This window comes from Eubalaena glacialis, chromosome 7 (assembly GCF_028564815.1).
Source record: "Eubalaena glacialis isolate mEubGla1 chromosome 7, mEubGla1.1.hap2.+ XY, whole genome shotgun sequence".
Lineage (NCBI taxonomy): Eukaryota > Metazoa > Chordata > Mammalia > Artiodactyla > Balaenidae > Eubalaena > Eubalaena glacialis.
This window is the reverse complement of record NC_083722.1, coordinates 30,818,423-30,840,121: the sequence shown is the minus strand read 5'-3', so window position 1 is coordinate 30,840,121 and position 21,699 is coordinate 30,818,423. Positions and strand designations below refer to the sequence as shown.

The window sequence follows — 21,699 nt, the reverse complement described above, 5'->3', positions numbered from 1 at the left end:
TGAAATGAGCAAACACAGCCCAGGACACAGTCACCTTTCCCAGCCTTCCTGAGAGGCCAGAGGGGGCGCCCAGAGAGTCCCTCTTGGACTCTGGTGTCTGGGCCTCACCGCTGATGCTTGGCCCAGAGTCACCCTCTGGGCCCCTCCGCTCTCCATTCCTAGAACAGAACTAGGGATGCTTGCCACCGGAAGATGCTTATTACAAAGCCCTTTGAAATGGAAGGCATTATATAGACGCATCATTATAAAGATCAGTATTGACAATTCCTTGGCTTAAACCCCTAGTATGTATGTTCACGTATCTATTTAGCATGGTCAATTGTTCAGCTAATTAATATGCTTTTATTTTATGATTTGCTGTTTCCAGGGCACAGACAGAAGCTTGATGACTCTAAACCTAGTTTGTTCTCTGACCGCCTCAGTGATTTAGGGCGCATTCCTCATCCCAGTATGAGAGTAGGTGTCCCGCCTCAGAACCCACGGCCCTCCCTGAACTCTGCACCAAGTCCTTTTAATCCACAAGGACAGAGTCAGATTACAGGTAAGACAGACTCATAGGTCTCACTTTCGCAGACTCCGGCAGGCTGGGGGTGAGGGGCTGCCTGACAGATGAGACGCGTTCACTTCAAAGCTTCTGGAGCTGGGAAATGGCTTATGATGAAAGAAATCAACACTTGAAGACACTGGCCTTCTTTTTTTTTTCTTTTTAATAAAAACCAAATACCAGTATTCACTAACTTTGGGATAAAATTTGGAGGAAGTTTCTACTGATGCTGTCCTCTGTAGCGATGTCAGTCTGCACACTGGTGGGACGGTAATACCATGCTGTCTGGGAGAATGTTTGTTGTCAGTTTCTATATTGTGTCCAGGTGGCGCAGGGGATAACATCACACCCTCACTATTAGAAAATTAGCATTACCGTCTCAGATCTGGGCTAATGTTTCTTACATGTATAACTGTTTCATTAAGTTGGCTGGAAAATTGCCCTGGGCTAACAGGTAGCCTTAATTGGTGGTTATAAGGCAAGACCAAGGAGCGGCCCATCGGGCAGACAGAATTCCCCTCTGATTCACATTGAGCTCCCGTTCTTCATGTGACATTTCTCTTTATGCATTCCAGTGTGCTGCTTGCTTTACCTTTCTTCTTAAAAATGAATATCAGCATCGCATTACAGACTAATCATTCACATTTGGTGCATTAAGACTCCCAACCCTTTTTTTTTTCCTGCCCCACTTGGGCAAAAGCAGATCTTCCTGTAGGACTAATCTGCTTGCTTTTATGCCATGGTGACAAGAGAGTGCGCTAATCATCATAGCTCTTTAATTTGCAGATCACAGTACTGAGAGCAGCAAGGAACTCAACATGTCATCTAGTTACTATTGTTGGCAGAGCGACTAGATCGGAAGGAAAATAACTCAAAATGTACAATAAACTCTCAACTTGGATCTTTTCTAATGGTTAGGTTTTTGTCTGTAGCCGTTAGGTTTTGAGTGTCTTTAACGGTTTATAAGCATAACTGTTTATAAACGAAATGACCTACCTCTCCTTCTGTCCTGCCCTTATTAGGTGTTATGTCTTTTTGGATATTTACTTAGGTTTCTGTAGGTCTATGTATATTAGTCTGAATATATGGATATGCCTGAGTATGTATTTTTAAAATAATATAGAACTATAAAAATAAAATATCTAAACACTGAAGAGAACCAGATATCTGCATGAGAGAAGAAACTTAGAACTCTGTGAAGAATAGCCATGTGTTAAGTTTAAATAAATCTCCAGTTATTGAAATGTAGGAGTCAGGTTAGTGTGTTCACTAGACATGGGTCCTCGATGAAAATGCCAGGGTGAAATTCACACCAACTTGTGAATTTGAAGCTTGTCGCTATGCGTGCTACTACATTTAAAGTAATGGACTTAATTTTTTTATTTTTTATTTTTTTATTGACATATAGTTTTTACAATATTATATTAGTTTCAGATGTACAATGTAGTGATTCAAAATTTTTATTGATTATACTCTGTTTATAGTTATTATAAAATATTGGCTGTATTCGCCATGCTATACAATACATCCTTATGGCTTATTTATTTTATATACAGTAGTTTGTTAAAGTGATGGATTTTAGATCATTGATTAAGGTTCATAGTAGCTGTCCTTTTGTCTTTATAGTAATCCTTAGATTCTGTGTGTGTGTGTGTGTGTGTGTGTGTGTGTGTGTGTATGTGTGTAGAAGTATGTGTATACATATATAAAAGTGTTTATATATGATTTGTAAGGGACTTATGATGGCTAATAAGATATATATAAGAAAAATATATGTTCTATGATTTGGCAACCCCTGGGTTCTTTAAATGTGTGATTTCTGTATTTTAGTCCTGTTTACTAATTATATTTTGCTGATGGCTAAAGCCTTTAAAATGGCCTTCGGAACCTGTGTGTTGCTAGATTCATTTAAGAAGATGCTTTTCTCAAGGCTTTGTCCTCAAACCTAAAGATGACACCAGAAAATAGGACCCAGAGGACATTTTAGAATCCAAAGACCCCTTAGATATCATTAACCAAAAGCTAGGTAAACGTTGTGAAGAGGATCTACATTTTAGCAGCACCCCTGACCCCACATACGAGTGCAGAGAGGGAGGCTCCGAGGAGGCCCGGGGCACGTTGCTGCCAGGTGAGCATGTGAGCCGAGCAAAAGCCTGGCCACCTCCACCGACCCTGCTCACCTCTAGGCATCCGCCTCCTCCCCGTCAGGAGGCTCACGGAGGTTAAGCTCCTTGTCTGCAGTTTTACAGCAAGTTAGTGACAGAGCAGAATTCGGTCTCTTGATTCCTAAGGCAGTATGTTTGGTCTTATACAATATCATGCTGCAATTCCATCATGATCATTTAAAAACAGTATTTCAATATTCACTGGATGTATTCTTAAAAATGAAAATATCACTTTCTGGAATTATAGTACAAGAGTATTAGCTCTGCATTTTGGGATGATGGCATCAGTAGAATTGATTCATAGATGAGTCTCCTCATTTTTTTAAGCATCCACAAGGTATTGGGCCCTAAAACTTCCTTGAACTTTCCAAATTTGCAGACTTACACACATATTCATGCCGCCCCTACCCACTGTTGGCCACATGCCCTTTCTTTAAACCCCCACATGTCATTAGTGAGACAAGTATCTACCCATAACCAAGGATGTGCGGAGTTCTACAATGACCTGGATTATTAGGACAACGCAGAAACATCCGTAGCAGCAGCAACTTCAAAGTGAATTGAATAGATCATTCTTTTCTCCCTGGATTAATTTTCGTACTTATTTAATAAGTGTGAGTTAGAGTGAACCACATGTAGAGAATTGGGTCTTAGGGAACACGGGGGAGAGCAGAAAAGTTCTGTCCTTGAGTTAAAATCTAAGTGAAGAGTTATCTTTCCCAGCCCTTGCACAGCCACATTCTATCCCAAGGCTATAATGTACACGTCTTCCTTCTGTACCCCCTGACTTACACTGTTCTATCTATGGCGGTCTCTTTCTGTTGACAAGATCCACCCATCCTTCAAGGTCACTGTTATCTTCTTCATGAAACTCTTGGAACCTTCATCTAGAGGCTGCCTCTCCATCCTCTAAGCTTCAGTTGAGATAGCCTTATTTTATGGCTTCTGTGTATCTCCCCTCTAGATTAGAAATTCTCTGAGGGATTTATTCCAGGCATTTATTTTCTTCTGTGCCTAGCACAGTGGTAGCTAGCGTCTCATTAAATGTTGAATGAATGAAAGTTTAGATAAGAAGAAATCATTGCAAGAAGGGTTGGACTATCATGCCTGGTTCGTGTTGACCGTTCTTTCTGATTTCCCATCCCAGGGTGCCTTTGTTCCCTTCCGATGAACAATAACAGCAGAAATCACATTTCAGTAGAACATGTACATGGTTAAACGATTTGGTATCATTTCAGTTTAGGGTCTACATTTTCACATGATTAAATTTAAATTCTCCTTAAGAGACTGGATTTTGTAACTTCTTTGCAATATGCCACACCTGCATTTTGGTTCACGTAATCCTTTGGATAAAGGTATTTGTAACAGAAAGGGCCCAGTTATCTCTCATCGATCGGCTTGGCTCTCTTGATATCTCAAGCTCTTACCCCCAAACTATAGACAATGATCATGGTTGTATAGTCACTCTGAGTTCTCCCACATGCCAGCATAAAAGGCAAGTCGAACTCCCAGAAGCGTGAAATGAAATTAGGAGTTGTAAAGTGAAGAAGTCCTAAGCCTTTAGTGTTTCATATTAGTGTGTCTTGCAGTTCCTAGGGCTCAAGGTCCTGGCCATGTGGTGGGCTGGCTTCTTTGCAGTGCCGGTCTGACCTGTCACTCTGTTGAGGTCTTTAATGGCTGACGTTCTGCCTGAGGGCCCAGGGCCTCCCCACGGCTTCCTGAGGAAGTTGCTTCCTCTGCACCTCTTTTTTTTTTTAATCTTTCAGACATCGGTTGCCTGCCTCTGGGTGCTAGGAAACACCTAGCTTGTCACAAATGTCCACTTCTTTTGATTCAGAACATGGTGGTAGCAGTGGAGTAGGGAGGCTATGTTAGGAGATGTTGCTCAAGATAAGCACTGTTTTGAACTCAGTACTCCCTGGATGGGTGAGCCGCATCTAGAGGAAAAAAAAAAGCTGACTCAGGCCCTTGGCGGATTGGGAAATTCATGTAACCTTGGGGGTGGGCATTCTGCGATTCTGTTATTCATTCCTAAAAACATATTTATTGAGTGCTTATTTTTTGCCAGGCATTAATGTAAGAGAACAAGATAGTATAGTTTCTCTTCACCAGGGGCTCACATTTTAGTGACATATAGTCAGCGATTGGGTCAATAAGCATACATGCAAGATAATTTCAGATAATAATAGAAGCTTTGGGGAAATGAAATAGAGTAATGGGAGAGACAGCGGTGTAGGGAGGGAAGAAGCTAATTTTGATTGGAAAGTTTGAAGAGCTTTGAAGATGTCTGAGGAACAGCATTTCTGGCCGAGGGGGAACTCAGGCAAAGGCTCTCAGGGAGCAGTGATGCGGTGTGTGCAGGGGACAGGAAGGTCAGGGTAGGTAGAGCGGAGTGAAAAAGGGGAGCGGCCAGGGGCTCGATTAAGGAGAGTCTTCAAGGCCCTGGTAAGGAGTGTGGGTTTTGTCCAGACCACAGTGGGACGCAATTGAAGGATGTGAAGCAAGAGAATGACATTATCTAATTCACATGCTTTTAAGAACTCCTTTGGCTGCTGTGTGAAGCATGGATCATAAGGGGGCAGTGGTAGGAGCAGGGTCTTCCTTTAAGAAGTGACTGCACTAGCCCCAGAGGGAATTAAGGATGGTCGCATTCAGAACTCAGGTCAAATGCTGGCACCTCTGTCAGGCCTCTTCCAACCCACCCAAGCTGAGTCTAAGGCTCCCATACCACCATTGCACGTGGTGACAATTACTTGTGTACACGTCTGTCTCCTCCGTCAGAGTTTGAACTTTCAAAGTCTAGGGCCATGTTTTACTGACCTCTGTGTCCCCGTTGTCTTCTGTGGTGCCCACTGCTTGGTGACTTTCGGTTTGGTGATGAATGAATGAACAGGTGTTTGACTTCTTCAGGAAGTGTGACCCATTATTATCCTACCCTGAATATTTTTCTAGTACCTATTTGATTGGATTACTCTTAGCTGCCATTTATTGACTGTGTATCGTGTAGCAGGCATTTCTCACAACGGTTCTATGAGATGGGTAGCGTTGTTGTAAAAACTGAGGGTCCGAGAGGCTAATAACTTGCTCAAGGTCCCACTTACACACCAGTGAGTCATAAATACAGGAATTAAGGCCAGATTTATGTAGCTGGAGGGTCCTGTGCACTCAACCACCAGGCACCCTCAGGAGGCTGAAGCATACGTCTCTCTTGGCCCAGTTTCCTCCCATTTCAGACTTTCATTTGTGCAGCTCTTTACCATTTACAAACTAGTTTTACATAAAGTTCTTGTTAAAGCCTTAAAACAATTCTGTAAAGTACATATTTTATAGATGGAGGAAATGGACTCTTCGAGAAATGAGCTGCTAAAGGCCTCTTGAGCTACTATAGTTGACTGTGAGTTCCAGACTCTTAGTGGGCAACCAGCCTCATGGCCATTGAGTCGGCCATGTTGCTGACTGTCTAAGTGGCACGTGTCCTCATGGACCAATGTCTTTTTCTTTCTCCATCAAATATTATTTAGGATCCTCAGAGACGAAATGTTCATAAAAGGGATGCATTAGGAGTATCTGAATTAAGCTTTAAAATGCAATATAATTGCTTTTGCTAATTAAAGGACAGTTATATATGAGCCTATATTCAAGGTAACCTTTTTAGGGATATCTTGAAAATCAACTTGCCAGGCATCATGTAGGATGATGATGATCTTATCAGCAGTTACCTTGCCTGAAGCGAAGTCGTTTCCGCCCAACTTCAGTCTGCTGCTGTGTCCCCTTGGCAAACATGCTCCTTTAAGCATTAAGAGGATCCTGGCCAGCTGGGCTTCAGCTGTGTATGTGTTTGGCTGTTTTAGCCCTCAGGCCGCTGTGCTTGCACTGAAACATTTACTAGCAAAGCCTTTTAGAAATAGGAAAGCACAGCTGAGCAGCCGTGTCCCAAACTACCGTCCTATTCAAGTGCCGAGTGACCCCGCGATTCTTTCGGGTGAAACAAGTTGGGAGGTGAAGCGGGCGAGGGTGGGTGGCGGTGGCTGTGAGTGTGAAGAGGATGAACCCACAAGGGGCACAGTGACTGTTACTGAGCAGGAAGGATGACTGCGGGTGCCTTCAGCGTGAGAAGAATTGTAGGATGTGGGGAGTGGGAGTCAAATGAGGTCCCCTGCCTTACGATCACTGTGGTCCTACTCACCTGTAGGCATCTTGTGTCTTAAGGAACTGAAATCACCACACTCAAGGCAGGTGGTTGGAAGTTCTGTTCTTTCAGTTGGGTGGTGCTGTGTTTTCATTTCTGAAGTTACTGCAGAGTCCTGTCCTGCCTTCTTCCTTCGAGATCTTTTGGGCAGAATAGCCAGGAAAATTTGCTGCTGCCACGCACACGTGTGAGCGGGAAAGCTCTTCAGAGGAGGTTGCTGGTTCCAGTTCTTATGAAGAAATAGCACAAATCCTGTGTGTGAACACGATTTCGCATCTCTTCAACTCTGGCAGCCGCCTACTAAGGAAGAGTGGAGTTCAGGTCCGGCCTGGGCTGGCTTTGAAGGATAAAGCTCAGTACGACCCTGTGAAGGGCTGGCTGTCAATGTGCTGTGTGGTCACTGCAACTGTTGGCATCATTCATAGATGAGCTCCTTAAAGGTCTCTGGACTTCTGTCGGTTGGAATTCCCTATTAACTGAAGATGCTCTGACTTTATTACGCTTTTAGAAAAACAAAAGACGGGTAATGTTCCAAGAAAAATCAATCTCTTGAGTTCCAAAATCTTGTCATGTTAATGTTCTCCTGTCTGGAATACAAGATGCTCAGTTAATATCGAATCATGATAAGGAGAATCGATCTCCTTCATGATGCCTCTCCTTGTCCTTCCCCAAGACTGTTCCCTTTCTAGCCGGACTTCAGGACTCTGCCCAGAGGAAGTCTGGGTTTCGTTCTCTCATTCTTTTCCAAAGCATCATCTTTCTCTTTTTAGTTTTATATTTAGTTTGAGCTTTACATATATGTATATATGTATATGTGTACACACATGTATGCGTGTCTTTACTAGTTGCCTAGGGACCCTACTTGCCCCTTTTTACCTTTTGCTATGGATTCTGGGAAGAATGATCAGAATAGGAGTCTAACTTTGAATGAAATATTCAACCTCCAGGGCTACCCCAGGAGAGGGGCGAGTCAGGCATGCGGTTTGATATAATGGATGCTCTAATGGTGTATTTTGATGTTGAATTGTGGATGGGCACCCAGGCCTTCAAATAGAGAGCTGGAGTTTATTGTACTATGTGGTATTAATAGCAGCAACGTTATATTACAGATGTTATCAGTTTGAAAAGTATTTTCATTCCGTTTTTTTCATTTTAATATATGCAGAAGTATTCCAGGAATAAAATTGTGTGGCACTATTCCCAGTTAAGACCATCAGATTCTTTCCAGGGCTTTGTTTATTTTGATAAGGACTTGCTTTTTAACTGTTTAAAAACAGTTGGTTGTAACAGATTTCACAGAAGAGTCAGTATTGTGAACCCTGTTTCGCGAATAAGAAAACTTAGGCACCAGGAGATTCTGGAACTCTCAGGGCTGAAATTAGAAATCAGTGTCCCGGGAAGGTGAAGTCTGACAAGGTGGTTTTAGGTGGGGAGGGTGTAGGGGAAAGGGTTAGAAGAACAGTACACCTTTGGGGCTGTCAGCAAGGTGAGTGGGGGGAAAGGAAGATGACTTTGAGCATCACTGAGGACCCAGGTAAGGACAGAGATGCTGGGAAGAGCCAGTCAGCAGTGATTGTCTCCTGAAGTGGTTGCAGCCTGTGAACAGAAGTGGGCTCTGCAGTGGTTGATGGTCAGTGGGAATGACAGTTTCTCTAGGACTCAGTAGGACTCGGTGCAAGTCAGGGAAACGAGGAAGATGTTGAGCCACTTACCAACGTGGAAGAACGTTCTGGAGGTTGGTAGGTTAGGGTAAAGACAGAAGAACTTCTGAAGAGGAGTTGGCTCCTCTTGTGGCCTTGGAGAATGAGCAACAGCCAAGTGGTAAGGTTAGGAGGAAGGATCTGGGGAAATCCAAGCTTCAGTTCAGGTGGGAAGTAGGTGTCCCATGGAAAGGCTGAGGGTAGATGGGAGCTCTTGGCCATTCCTTAACCATTCCTCGTGTGACAGATGGAGGTCCCATGCCTTGTTCTGTCTTCTCCAGGGCTCTGGGCTGACCCTACCTCGAGAAAACACAACCCTCCAGCACTGACCAGTGGGGTGGGGGTCCACTCGTGCTCTGTTAATCCATCTCAAGATTGTGCTGACTTTTTGTCATCCCATCACACTGTGGCTTGCAGTCCATGAAAAACTCTGCTCTTAGGGCAGGCTTCCCCCATCCCGTCTTGGAGCTGACCAAATGCAGCACTGTACTCTTGTTCTTTGTCGATTTCATTGTGTCACTTTCACCTCCTCCTTCCATCTTGTAGGGTTATTTTATAGTTCTGGCTCCTCATCCAGTATGTTGACTGTTTCTCCCAATTTTGTCTCATCTTGAAGCTTAGGAAGGTTGCTTTTCATTCTTAAAGACTTTGCTGAAGATGCAGGACGTAACTAGGATTATCATGCCCTTGAATATGCCACTGTGTTCCTCTCTCGAACCTGACCGTGACCCGTATCAACAACCACTTTCTGATGGGCCTTTTAACTACCTGTACATCCCTTTAGAAGTAAGGTGTGTATCTTGCTGAGGTTAAGATGCACAGCAGACAGAGGAGCTTTCTTTTAACCTATTGCTCTCGTAATCCTAGGGAACAAGTTTTTAGTGAACCCATTCTGCTTTCTGATAGTCACTTTGGGCATCAAGTGTGAAGTGTTGATTATACACAGGCTTTTGAAAGGGACTCAAGTGTTTTTAGTGGTCTGCAAGCAATGGCTCCAAAAAACTTAGTTGCAATTTAGATTTTTACCCATGGCAATGCCATTCTCAGGAACGGTAAACGGGGAAAGAGAATGTAAAAGTACTGTCTATCATGTAGTAAACTTTAAAGTCATTATCTTCAAATAATAACTGTCATGTGGACGAGGAATCCCAGGCAGCGAAGCTACGATGAGGAGTGAGTGGAGTTCCAGGGAGACACGTTTTCCTTAATACAAGGAAGAACTTTGCAGACCCTGCTTTGTCAAAGAGAAGCCCTTTGTCTGCCAGTCTCCATACATTCTTGCAATATTGTGGGGCGTAATTCATCTTGGAGCAGGAGCTTGAATTCATTTAAAGCAGTAGGTTGCTCTCTCTTATCTCCTCACGTCTCTTGGGCCTTCATTTCCTCTTAAGCATGTTTGTTCTGCTCATTCTATTTGAAGATCATTCTTCCTGATAGGGAAGATTAATTCGGAGTAGTGTTGGGTAATTTTCCTTTCTAACAATCATCAGTAAAAATGATGCCCGTTGTTCTCAAACTTTGGCGTGTATTAGCATCACCTGGGGAGCTTGTTACACGTACAGATGCCCAGGCTTTACCCCTGAACCAGAATGTATGAGGTGGAGCCTGCCCAGATCACAGCTGCAGGCCCAAGGCCCTTGATCGCGGGCTCACCTTGCCCACCCAGAGCCAATCTGATCCAGCTGAGGCATCTCAGGACCTCATCCCCCTGGTTGGACCATGTGTAGAGGCAGCTGAGTGCCTCAGGCTGCTTCCTGGTTCCCCGAGTGCAGCTCCTGGACTCCACCCTTGCATCTGTTTCAGCTGCTGTTTTCCCTACACACCCTTCCCTGTGTGTGTCCTGGGCTGGACTTCTGCCCTGTTTCTATTATGATGCTGTCAGAGGGAGATTTTAAAAATGTGAATCTGATGATGTCACCCCATACTTAAAAACACCCCCGTGACCTTCCATTGCACTTAGGATAAAGACCAAAACCTCTCGCGTGACCCAGCAGGTTCTGCATAGCCTGGGTCCTCCCTGCCTGTTTTCCAGTCTCTTCTCACACTGTCTTGAACCTTTTGTCAGTCATCCAACCACACTGGCTTTCTCAACTCTTCAATAAAGCTATACTGCCTCCGTCCCAGGAACTTGATATATGCTGTTCGCTTTACCTAAAGCCCTCTTATCCCCACCTACGTATCCACTGGACTTCTGCTTGCCCTTCTCTAACCATCACATCATTAGAGAAGCCTTCCCCAGGCTTGCCTGGAGTCCCCCACTGTACATTCTTATGATGCCAAGGACACCTCCTTTTTAGCACTTATGACAGTTATATGATTAGTTGATTAATGTCAGCCTCTCCCACCAAGCTGTAAACTCTATGAGGGCAGGCAGAGTCTTTATTCACCATTAATATCTCTAGAACCTAGCAGAGTACCAGAGGAGGTACTCAATAGATATTTTTTGAATGAAGGAGTAGAAGCCAGTTCTTGGAACCATGGACAATACCATCATCCATCCGACAACAGGATTCGCCATGTCTGGGGACCTTCTGTAACACCCCGACTGCTATAATCTCACCCACTAGATGTTAATAGCCTGATTTGAACTTGAATTTCCTGCATCCACTTCAATACTGTGATTTGAACTAAGGTCACTTCCCCTGGCCAGCACCACATCCCAGTTATTTCTCAAATTCTGGTCCTACCTGTTTGTAGCTAGTTCCCTTCCCTCTGCTACCTTTACATTGAGGTCCCAGATGTGCCGAGGCTGAGGCCAGGTTAGGTGTGACGTATGGTGTAGCCTCTTGTTTCTTCTATTAGGTTTTTCTAGGTAAATGGGGTAAGAGAATGTAAAAGTACTGTCTATCATGTAGTAAGCTTTAAAAGCATTATCTTCAAATAATGTAATAACTGTCATGTGCACGAGGAATCCCAGGCAGCAATGATGAGGAGTGAGTGGAGTTCCGGGGAGACATGTTTTCCTTAATATAAGGAAGAACTCTGCAGACTCTGCTCTGTCAACGAGAAGCCCTAACTAAAAAGAAAGTAAGAAAATTCCCTCATTTTCTGTAAGACAGTGATGAGTTCCATCCAGCCCCAAATTGGTGGTACTGAAAAAAGGCACTTCTCATTACCTTGTCTTAACTTCCTTCTGGTTTTTCTTTTGGCATTTTGTTAGGGGCTGTGACGTCTCAGGCTGTACCTGTCATTTCTCATTCTCTTCCCCACCATGGTCCCCTAGGATTCACTAAGTCCCCCTCCTCCCATTGTTTGTACTGACACATAACTCGTCATGCCTGGTGCACCCTGCGTGGCATCCAGTTCTATCCGAACAGATGGCTGCTTTTTTCTCAGATTTCAGCCTTAAGCTCTGGAATCGGCTGGGCTGGTCTTCTGCCGAGCAATTCTGGTGGCCACCTTAGTCGGCTGGAGACAGCCTGGTTGGGGACAGGAGGGGAGTCAAAATTCTGCTCTCGGTGCCTTCTCTGCCGAGGTGGGCCACAACGCTCTGTGATGGGACACACCACGAGTGTCAGCCCCCATCAGTTCCTCTCCCAGCCGCCCCAGATCAGCTCAGGGCGGCTTCGGTCCTTGCTGTTGCAACTACCTACTCCAGAAAGGACTGAGGGTTGGGAGCCCAATTTTCCGAGTAGTTAGAATCATAGCATTTCATTGCTGGAGAACATCTTGGAGATAACCCATCCATTCTCATCTTACACCTGACGACAGCGATACTCAGAGAAGGTGAATTATTGGTGCACAGCTGCACAGTTAGTGCCAGAGCCCCCCATCCAGCGCTCCTCCTGCACTTGGAAGTGCCTGTTTGTTTTCAGACGGTGTTCCCTCTTGGTCAGGAGAACGGGAAGTGAGTGGGAAAGCTCATTCTAACACTCCAGTCTAGGTAGCAGGGTTATTAGAGAAGACATAGAATGTAAGATTTAGCATTTAGCGTAAATGTTTGGAAATGGGAGTTCACGGAGGTAAGAATGTGACTGTATTTGTCTTATGAATGACAGTAATATGACAGAAATAGTCTAGGGTAGGAAATTGTAAAGCTGCCTCTCTCCATTGAGATGATTGACTTTGACCCTGGTTTCAATGGAGAGGCACAATCTTCAACTAGGAGAACTATCTGTGCAGTGCATTTTAAGTCCCCCAGTTTTCTCACGAAATATTGGAGGTTTGCGCAGCCCGAGTTGAATGCTGGGGAGGGGGAAGTGGGTGGAGGAGAAGGGGTGGGAATGTGCTGCTCTCTGAATGGACTGGGCTCCCCAGATATAGCAGGTGCTCACTGGGGCGCACATGGCAGAAACCACCGGCCACTGTCCTGCCACGTTACACAGCAGCCCACCGGCAGCGCCCACAGGAAGGAGCCGCTTGTGCGCTGGTTCAGGCTTGGCCCCTGTTGACTTGTTTCCTCCCGTCTCTGCGTGAAGTTCAGCACTGTGTCCAAGGTGTGCCCCGTTGCGAGCGGTTCTTAGGAAAGCAGCCCTTCATTCACACCCACAGGTGTCTAACCAGAGCGTTTACCAAAGGGGGCTCGTTAATAGCAACCGCTGAGTTTCCACGTGTACGTTTCCCTGGGCTTTTCTAAAGCTCTCTGCCCACTCTGCTCTCCCCACTCAAACTTCTTCATTAAGAGACTTCTACCTGTTCTCCTGGAGTCAGTTCTTTTTCCTATGGTGCCTTTTTTTCTAACCATCTGTCTCTTCATTCCTCTCTTATTATGACCGCAAGTGTTCAGAGTTCAAGTAGGCAGACATGAAATTTAGCTTCTCAGTCATTTGAAAGCCTGGATACTCTTAGAGCCCATGACTCTTTACAAATCATTTTAGGAAATGCATGGCCCTGCTTCCTTTTCCCCATATCCGTTATTGAACTTCAGAAGCTGTGGTCCAACTCAAAGGAGAGAGCTTGCTTTCCTCATATCCACGGTTTAAATAAATGGTTGTCTCCATTTTTTGCCTGATGCAAAGACCACCTGAGACGTGTGAACCACTTCTCCCCCAAGTAGCATCAATTTTTGAGCATCTCCTGGGAATGTTGCCTCCTGTACTTTTATGTTTTGGGGTCTATAGAATGGAAAGCAGATGGCCCAATCTCCAAGTAGCCTAAGCTGAAGGAACACCGCCCTAGAAGGAAATCTTATAAAATTCACACTGATATTGGTGCCCTGTGGTTCATGTCTATCTTTAGAGCTTTTTGAAAAACACAGGTACATGCTTTGAACATTTTTAAGTTACTTGTTGTTTTATATCTGTTAGTCTTACTTTCCCCACCTGCATGTATAAGCTTTTGCACGGCAAGAAATGTCTTTTGTTACTTATCTATCCCTTAGACCATCGCACTGCCATGTAGGCGTACAGAAGCTGTTGGTCACAATAAAAATGGATAGTTTGCTGACTCACCAGAATAGCATGTAAAAACTGCCCCCCTCCCACCCCGAAAGCCCTGTTAAGGTGTCAGTAATAACGACTGGTAATTTGTAGGTGAAAAAGGGATAGCTAAATAAGAACCTTGCCCTCAACTTTAGTGAGTTGGGAGAGAAAGTGCAAAGTGTATGTGGGCCCCTGGACTTCTGGTGTCTTTTTTTTTTTTTTTTAATTAAAAAAATTTTTTTAAGCTTTTATACAATATTTAAAGGTTACTTTCCATTTCCAGTTATTACAGAATATTGGCTATATGCCCCTTGTGGTACAAAACATCCTTGAGCCTGTCTTACACCCAATAGTTTGTGCCTCTCTGGTGTCTTTTTAAAATTTGTCCAACAGATATTGCCTCAGTTGGAACAAATGCTGAAGGGATTCTTTTTGTCAAGTGACTGGCTCCTCTTTATTTAACCTGAGCTCTTAGTAGCTAGATTTGGTCTACCGTTTCTTGTGGAAGTGTACAGCTGTAGGTCTGAGGTGTCCAGTCACTAGCCTGACCTCCGAAGCCTGGTGGCGGTTCCTAGCATGCGTTCCCAGTTAGACTGGGGACTGTTTTCTCCTTGGTGTCGTCCCCAGCGCCTCCAGGAGCTCCGCCCTGCCCTAGGTTTTCTGCTTCTTTCTCTTCTCTCTCATTTAGTCATCGTGATTAGTCACATCCTGCTGTGAGCACAGCAGCCCATTGTATAGGGAAGACCTGATCTTCTCTCTGAAGTTTATGTTACAGGTCGTACTTGATTACGACTTCCCTTTAAACTCCCCCCTCCCCTTTGTTAGGTGATAGGAGAGAAGTTTGGGGAGAAATAGGGGTGGAGTCCTATTAAAATGCTCCTGTGCTATTTAGTATTTCAGGTTTCCCAAGCACAATAGAGTATGTGCCCATAAAAAAGCCAACACCCAGGGTCTTGTTTTTAAATTGTCATATCTATATAAAAACTTCTGTCAATGCTTTGAATTTCTAGAATATAGTAATAAAAATAATATTGATGCTGTTTCCGAAGATTGCCATAGGAAAATAATGAATTTTCGTTTTTAAAGCACCCTAAAACTATTTAAAGTTCAACAGCAGTTTTCTTGTCTTTTGGGAATGTCTGTGAAATAGAGTTCAGTTATTTTCTGAAAACTTGTGGGTGCTCATAGGTAATCTCAGGTCACCCAGGATGTAATATCAAGGCGATGATTGGCACCTCTAGCCTCTGAGACCCAAAAAATCAAGGATATTCTTATTTATGTTGGAGTGGAAGGACAGGGTACTTCCCTCCACGTTTCTGCAGACTCAAAAGGACGGAACATTCAGTACAACTCTGCATGGGGTATAGGAAAGGAATACGTTCTACTAGCCCTGTGGGGCCTGAGGTTGATGAAGACAGTTTCTTGTTTGTTAATGGTTAATTAGTAGGTTTGTCTCAGAGCTAGGCCCTGTACTCACTCTTCCCTATTAGTAACCTTAGGATTGACCGGCGGTGCCTAAAAACATCTGTCACCTGCTCTGACTCATCCAAGTTCAGAGTGAATCTCAGAAGTCTCAGGTTTCTTCAGGAAGTTGAGTTCAGAAATCGTTTATGAGATCAGGTTAAGGTGACTTTTCTCTATTGTAAGCATTAATAATTGTCCACAACAAAGCAAATATGATGTAATCATATATTTATGATAGGATTACATTTTCTTAGTGATTGGACATTTTATGGCTATTTTATAGCCTTTTTTTTTTTCCCCCCACTAAAAGTTTGAAAAAAGTTGAAGCATACAGTATTAGAAAACACGCTAAACAGATGATTAGGATTTCTTGGTCTGGGAGAAGCTAAGACTAAGAAGGAACACGATTCAGGTTAAATGATTGTAAAGTGTATCAAAGCGACCAGTGCAGATATGGTCTCCAAATGGCAGACTTCAAAACTACAGGAAGCTTTCTAAAAATGGCCCTTTGCTAGAATAAGAGGTTATGGGCTGGAAACATAAATACAGAATGAAGACTCAGTAAAGCAGATGCTATAACAGTGGTGAACATTTATTGGGTTCTTTCCATGTGCTAAGCTCTTTCCTACATTACCTCATTTAATCTTTAAAACAACTTTAAGAGGGAGCTCTTCTTATTTATTCCCATTATACACATTAAGCACCTTGAAGTTAGATAGGTTATGTAATTTGTCCAAGATCACACAGGCCAGACGTTGGGGAGCTGGGATTGTTGAGGCCTCATTCACAGGGTATTAGAGAAGCCCTGGGGTGCTTGGAGACCATTATTATTATTATTTTTTAAAGATTACTGTTCCCTTTAAAATTCCTTAGACTAGATCTAGTGAGCCCTATATGGAAGTTCTTGTGTTTTATTTTTCTTTAGTAACTCTCTTTCCTTAAGTAGGTCATTATCATAGAATCTTAGGACAGTGAACTTGGAAGAGAGATTGGCTGGCCTGCAGCCTGTCCTCTGAGAAAGAAAAAAAAAAAAAAAAAAAGAGATCGAGATCTTCTCACTTGTTTAGGCCTAGTGAGAAGTTCTTTTTGCTAATCTTGGATATCTTCAGGAAGGACCTCCACTCAAAGGAAAGCTATCCTTTGATAGACTGTTCTAGTATATATTCCAGCAGTCAGGAAGTTTATGTCAAAGCTAAAACGTCACCAATAACAAGTTCTTTTGTAGCCTAAGGGGAAGTTAGAGAAGGACTAATTACTACTTCATTATAAAATTCTATTATTCACTCCAGCCACCCTGGGAGGTTCATGCAATGGTTATTTATTGAGCACCTACTATGTGCCAGGCATTATACTGAATTGTGCTGAGTCTGATCTTGGAAATCTTCAAGACTTAACACTAGACAACCCAACCACCCTGGATAGTTTAGAGTCAGATTTTTAATTTTTTTGAATAATGATAATTAGCCACTTGCTGTATGTTATTTAATCCTTACGACACGCTCTGAGATAGTATCCCATTTTACAGATGAGGAAATTAAAGCTCAGCAACATTAAGAAACACCCCATGAAACACAGTAGGGCCTTGGCCACGTGATATGAGCTCCTAGAGAGAAGGATAATCATTTTCATATAGTACTTTACAAAATGCTTTTACTTGTATTATTTCACCTAATTGTGTAAACAAAAATGATAGTAGTTATAATTATACTCACTTTACAGATAGCAATAATCATATCTATTTATTATATACTTAGTATGTGCCAAGAGTGTCAGATAACCTAGAAGCTAGGCCTTAGAAGAACTAGGCCTTAAAGAAGGCCTAGTTCATGTAATGCTCACAAGAGCCCTAATAAGTGTCATGATTCCCATTTTACAGATGAGCCATTGAGGCCCCCAAAGTTTAAGTGACTTGCTCAGCAAAGTGGGGAGCTGTGATTCAAGCCTAGGCTTGTCTGTCCAGCCAGCACACGTGAGCACTTTGCTATTGTTCACTTTACCATGTTATGCTGCTTCATTTTCCAGATGAGGAACCTTGAGGTTCAGAGAGTTAGCTAATACAGCTGAGGTCATCCAGCTCACAGATAGCAGAGCTGGGACTCCAACTCAGATCCTCTCATCAGAAAGCCCCCTTCTTTCCCCCTGTACTGGCCTGCCTCTCCGCTTAAGGAGAAATGAAAGGCTGTATCTTACATCCAAGCTAAGTTCCCTAATTCCTTCGTGATATGTCTAAATGTCAATGATTTTAGTCATTCTTTAGATTTCTTTGTATTTTTCCCCCACTTGCAGGCAGAGAGCCCAATACTGCTGGTAACATGTTATAGTCGAGGGATGGAGATAGAGGTTAGACTGCTTGCTCAGGGAGTCATCTGGTGATGTTAGATTAGAACTCAAATCCAAATTTGAGTCCCATGTGCCCTGCTCATTTTGCTATGTGGTTCTTGTCCTTTTTGTCTATTGAAAATAGTGCTTGAGAGAAGGCCTTACCTTTGTGAGATTGCTTTCTGGTGCTGTAAGGAATGCATCTTTTTCCATCTGAAGATCATTTACCGTTTATCTGCATAGTGAATTACATTAATGGTTAAAGCAAGGAAGTATAGCTGTATCAGATATATAACAAGGACCACTCACTCAGATTTGAAATGTTGCCAATCTATATAATGTCAGCCTTGAATATTTTAAAGCACAAAAGTTCATTTCTTTAATGATCAAGTATCCTTTAGATTTCTGAAGGAAAATTTTCTGTTAACCATTTACAGTACTATACTTTTATTCAAATTGCAAACTCAGGTAAATATTCCTTAAAATTGAGTTGGATGAAATTTTCCTATACATCTGTTGATACAGTAACATTAGATAAATATCCAGATGTATTTAATTATTTTGACTCAAGAAAAGTATGTCCTATTTAGATAGTCTTTAAATAAAATATTTCTGAATGGAACAAATAAACAAGAAATAGCTGAAACTAAATTGCTTTGTACAGAAAAACAGAGAGCCTTTAAAAGAGGAATCATCTCGGGAAAACCCATGTTTTGTTACACTCACTTTTATTTGTAGCAATAAACCTGAATTGACTTAAATACATTTATAGTTTTTAAAAATTGAGCTTTTCGTTTTCAGAGGCTGATAGGTGACAGAGGAATAGTTTAAAATTAGACCTATTCCAAATGTATTTACTCCAGTTCAGATGTGTTTTAACCATGGAACTATCCTCGTGTCACCAAGAGTTTTTCTAAAAGACAAGAATTAATACCTACTGAGTGCTTCCTATGCTAGCCCTCTCCACATAGTTTTCTCATGCAATTCCCACATCCCTGTGATTCATATATTATTACTCCCCCACCCCCTTTTACAGATTAGGAAACTGAGGTTCAGAGTCACTGAGTAATTAACCCAAGAACGCACAGCTAGAAAATAGAAGTCTCAGAACTTGAACCTCATTCTGCACATTCCAAAGTCCATGGCTATTCTAATATACAAAGCTGTCTTGAGAACAGCCTGGTATATTAGAGTGTTTAAAATTTTTAAAATGTGAAGTTAGAAAAAAAAATGATAAGAGAAATTTGCTTATGATTCTGTTTGTACCTCCAAGAAACTCCATAGAGATAAATCAAAAGATATTGCTAATTCTCAGCAGTTCACTCTAACCAGTTGGTAGCCCATTATTTTTATCGTTATAGTGACTGTAGGTAACACTAGGCCACATTCCAAACACGTGACATCTTTTAAACAGATTCCAGTAGGATTGAAGACATTTCCCTGTTGTGTTTTGGATCATTTTCTTACTGTCAGAAACTCATGTGCTTAACATTTAAACTGGATGGTGATGAAGCTTTTCAGTTCTTAGTTGGCTTTGAAATTAAGTTTTGTTTTTTTCTTAAAGGTTATTTTCTGGCGTAGCTTTAGCATGAGAATAACATAACTGGCTCCCCTCTTTCCTCTTCTCCTTACATGCTGCCCCTTCTGTGCTCATCTCTACCCCAGCCTTCTAACCCCCAGGCTGGAAAGGGCCACCCCATTGACCTGCCTGGAAAGACAGCGAACCATGCTAAAATCATGGAATCATTTGCAAACCGAGAAGCACGGCTGAAAGATAGTGGCTGGATGTGTAGCAGTAAGAGGCACAGTCTGCCTGCTCTTTAAACAAATAAATTGTTCCCAAATTTTCTAACTTTCTAAAAAAGAAATAAGTAATACATATTCATTGGAGTAATATTAAAAAACATACAGGAAATACAGAAAATAAATAAAATGGAATTCAACTTTGTGACGATAACCAAAGCAGATTGTTTTCTTAAATGACAGTTAAGCTTTCCAAATAGAAATATTTACGTGTGAGAGAGACAAATAGTCCTTACACACGATCCATTTTGTTACTTTCATAGAGACTCGAAGTCTAGAAAGCTCTGTGCCCTAGGGGGCCTGCAAGGGTGGAGTTGTGGGAAATAAACCGTCCTTGTATATTCTGATTTTCCCCTGCTTTCTCCTTTCTGAGTTTGGGGTTGTGTGTTCGAAGGCCACAGCGGCTGGTGTGCTAAAGACGTTTCTTCTTTGCCCAGATCCCAGGCAGACGCAGTCTTCCCCGCCGTGGTCCTACGACCAGTCCTACCCCTCGTACCTGAGCCAGATGACGCCCCCGTCCATTCACTCCACCACCCCGCTGTCCTCCACCCGGGGCACCGGGCTGCCTGCCATCACCGACGTGCCCAGGCGCATTTCAGGTAAAGACCACACTTGAACTCAAAACCCACTCCGGTGCAGGGGTGGGGTTGGGACTGCGGGATGAGCCCAGCTGTCTCAGCTACACTCACAGTAACTCTCCATCAGAGGCATGTGGACAAGGGTCTGACAGCTGCAAACCAGGTCTTCTGAATTATGGGGCTATTGAGTGCTTGAACTTAAATTGAAGTCAAGAGACGGAAAGTCCACCAGAGATGGCATCCTTGTCTAAGATGACACTCAGTGCCCTCCCAGTTTCAGTCCCACTGAATTGCATGCCCTTTGGTTGGCTCTGTCTCCTAACTGGGGCCTTCTCCTGAGGGTCTTGTACCAGGCCTTCCTCTGCTTGCGTTCCTTTCTGTGCCTAACATCTGCCTGAAAGCCAAATTACAGCCTGAGGGCACAGCCCTCTGTTTCTAGAGGCTCTTAAATCCCAGGAGTCCCAGGTAGCCAGTTCTGAGAGAGGGCGCCTGCAAACTTCAGATCCTTGCCAGACATGTGTCACTCCAAGTGCAGTGGGGCTGTAAGAGTCTTAAAAGGCCACGTATGGCCTCTGAGCGGCCAGCTCAAGACCGAGGCAGCCTCTCCACGAATCACACAGCTCACTGCTGTTGCTGTCAACGTGGCAGCCCCCGGGGCTCACACATCCCCTCTTCCAAAGGCACCACGAAATTCTGTGACTCATGGTGGCAGCGTGTGTGATCAGCATCCTGGCTGCCCCTCTCTCTCATGGAGAATTCATCCCAGGGAGCCAGAGGGGATCCACGAAGATGTCAGACTGACAAGTGGAGGAAAGATAAAGGCTCTTGGCCAACCATATGAGTCCTGTGAATAAGAAAAAAAATCTGTCATCCACCCCTTGCCATCCAGACTGCAGCCCTGGCCCCATCAGTACAGAAGCAGCCCCCTAGAGGCACACACAGTTGGATCCTCTATTTGTCAGGCACTCTTCTCAGCGTTCGGGCTCCAAGCACCTGTTTGACTCCTGGCCAGGTTAATGCCTTTCTTTCTTTCTCTTTGTGTTTCTGTCTCTGTTTTCTCTCCCTCTCTCATTTTCTGCAAAGCTCGAAGCCGGTACTCACTCCGCTGAGTTGCACCACTGGCAAGCTGACGGGCCGCCAGCAGGCTTGCAGGTTGTGACTAGCTCAGACTCCTTTATTTCTTTCAACTTGGGAGGAGGGAAGGCTTTGTTTCTCAAGCAAATAGCAGGAAAGGGCTCTCTGGTCCTAATGCCTTCACATTTTCTGCCACAGACGGACTCCCATAGGGGTGAGTAGGGAAAGAAGGGGTGGGGGAGGGAAACCTCAAGATTCTTTGGAAAACCACGTGACCACTTTTCATTCCGACCGCTGTTCTTATTGTCATGAATCACATGGTATTTGTTGGGGAAGTGTGCAGAGTATAGAATTTTAGTGATCATTTCCCTTGACTGGAATGACTCCCTCCTACTGGCAAACATCAGTTAACGACACAGGAAAGGATGAGGAAGGCACGGGGGATAACCAGGCCTGACGTGGGATCGGAGGTATAGTGTTGGGTGGTGTTGAGTTAGTTCTGG

The 21,699-nt window shown here is 43.5% G+C and overlaps 1 protein-coding gene across 6 annotated transcripts in view; it reads left to right on the top strand.

Moving 5' to 3' along the window:
* Window positions 1-21,699, top strand: part of RUNX2 (RUNX family transcription factor 2) — a 206,838-nt gene that overhangs the window by 155,435 nt on the left and 29,704 nt on the right. For 5 of the 6 annotated variants that reach the window (XM_061195018.1, XM_061195021.1, XM_061195020.1 and 2 more), the window contains 2 exons: window positions 368-541; window positions 19,982-20,143. In XM_061195018.1, coding sequence (XP_061051001.1) covers window positions 368-541; window positions 19,982-20,143 — 336 coding nt within the window. The remainder of the gene's footprint in view (window positions 1-367; window positions 542-19,981; window positions 20,144-21,699) is intronic. The other variant, XM_061195023.1, reaches the window with a different exon arrangement.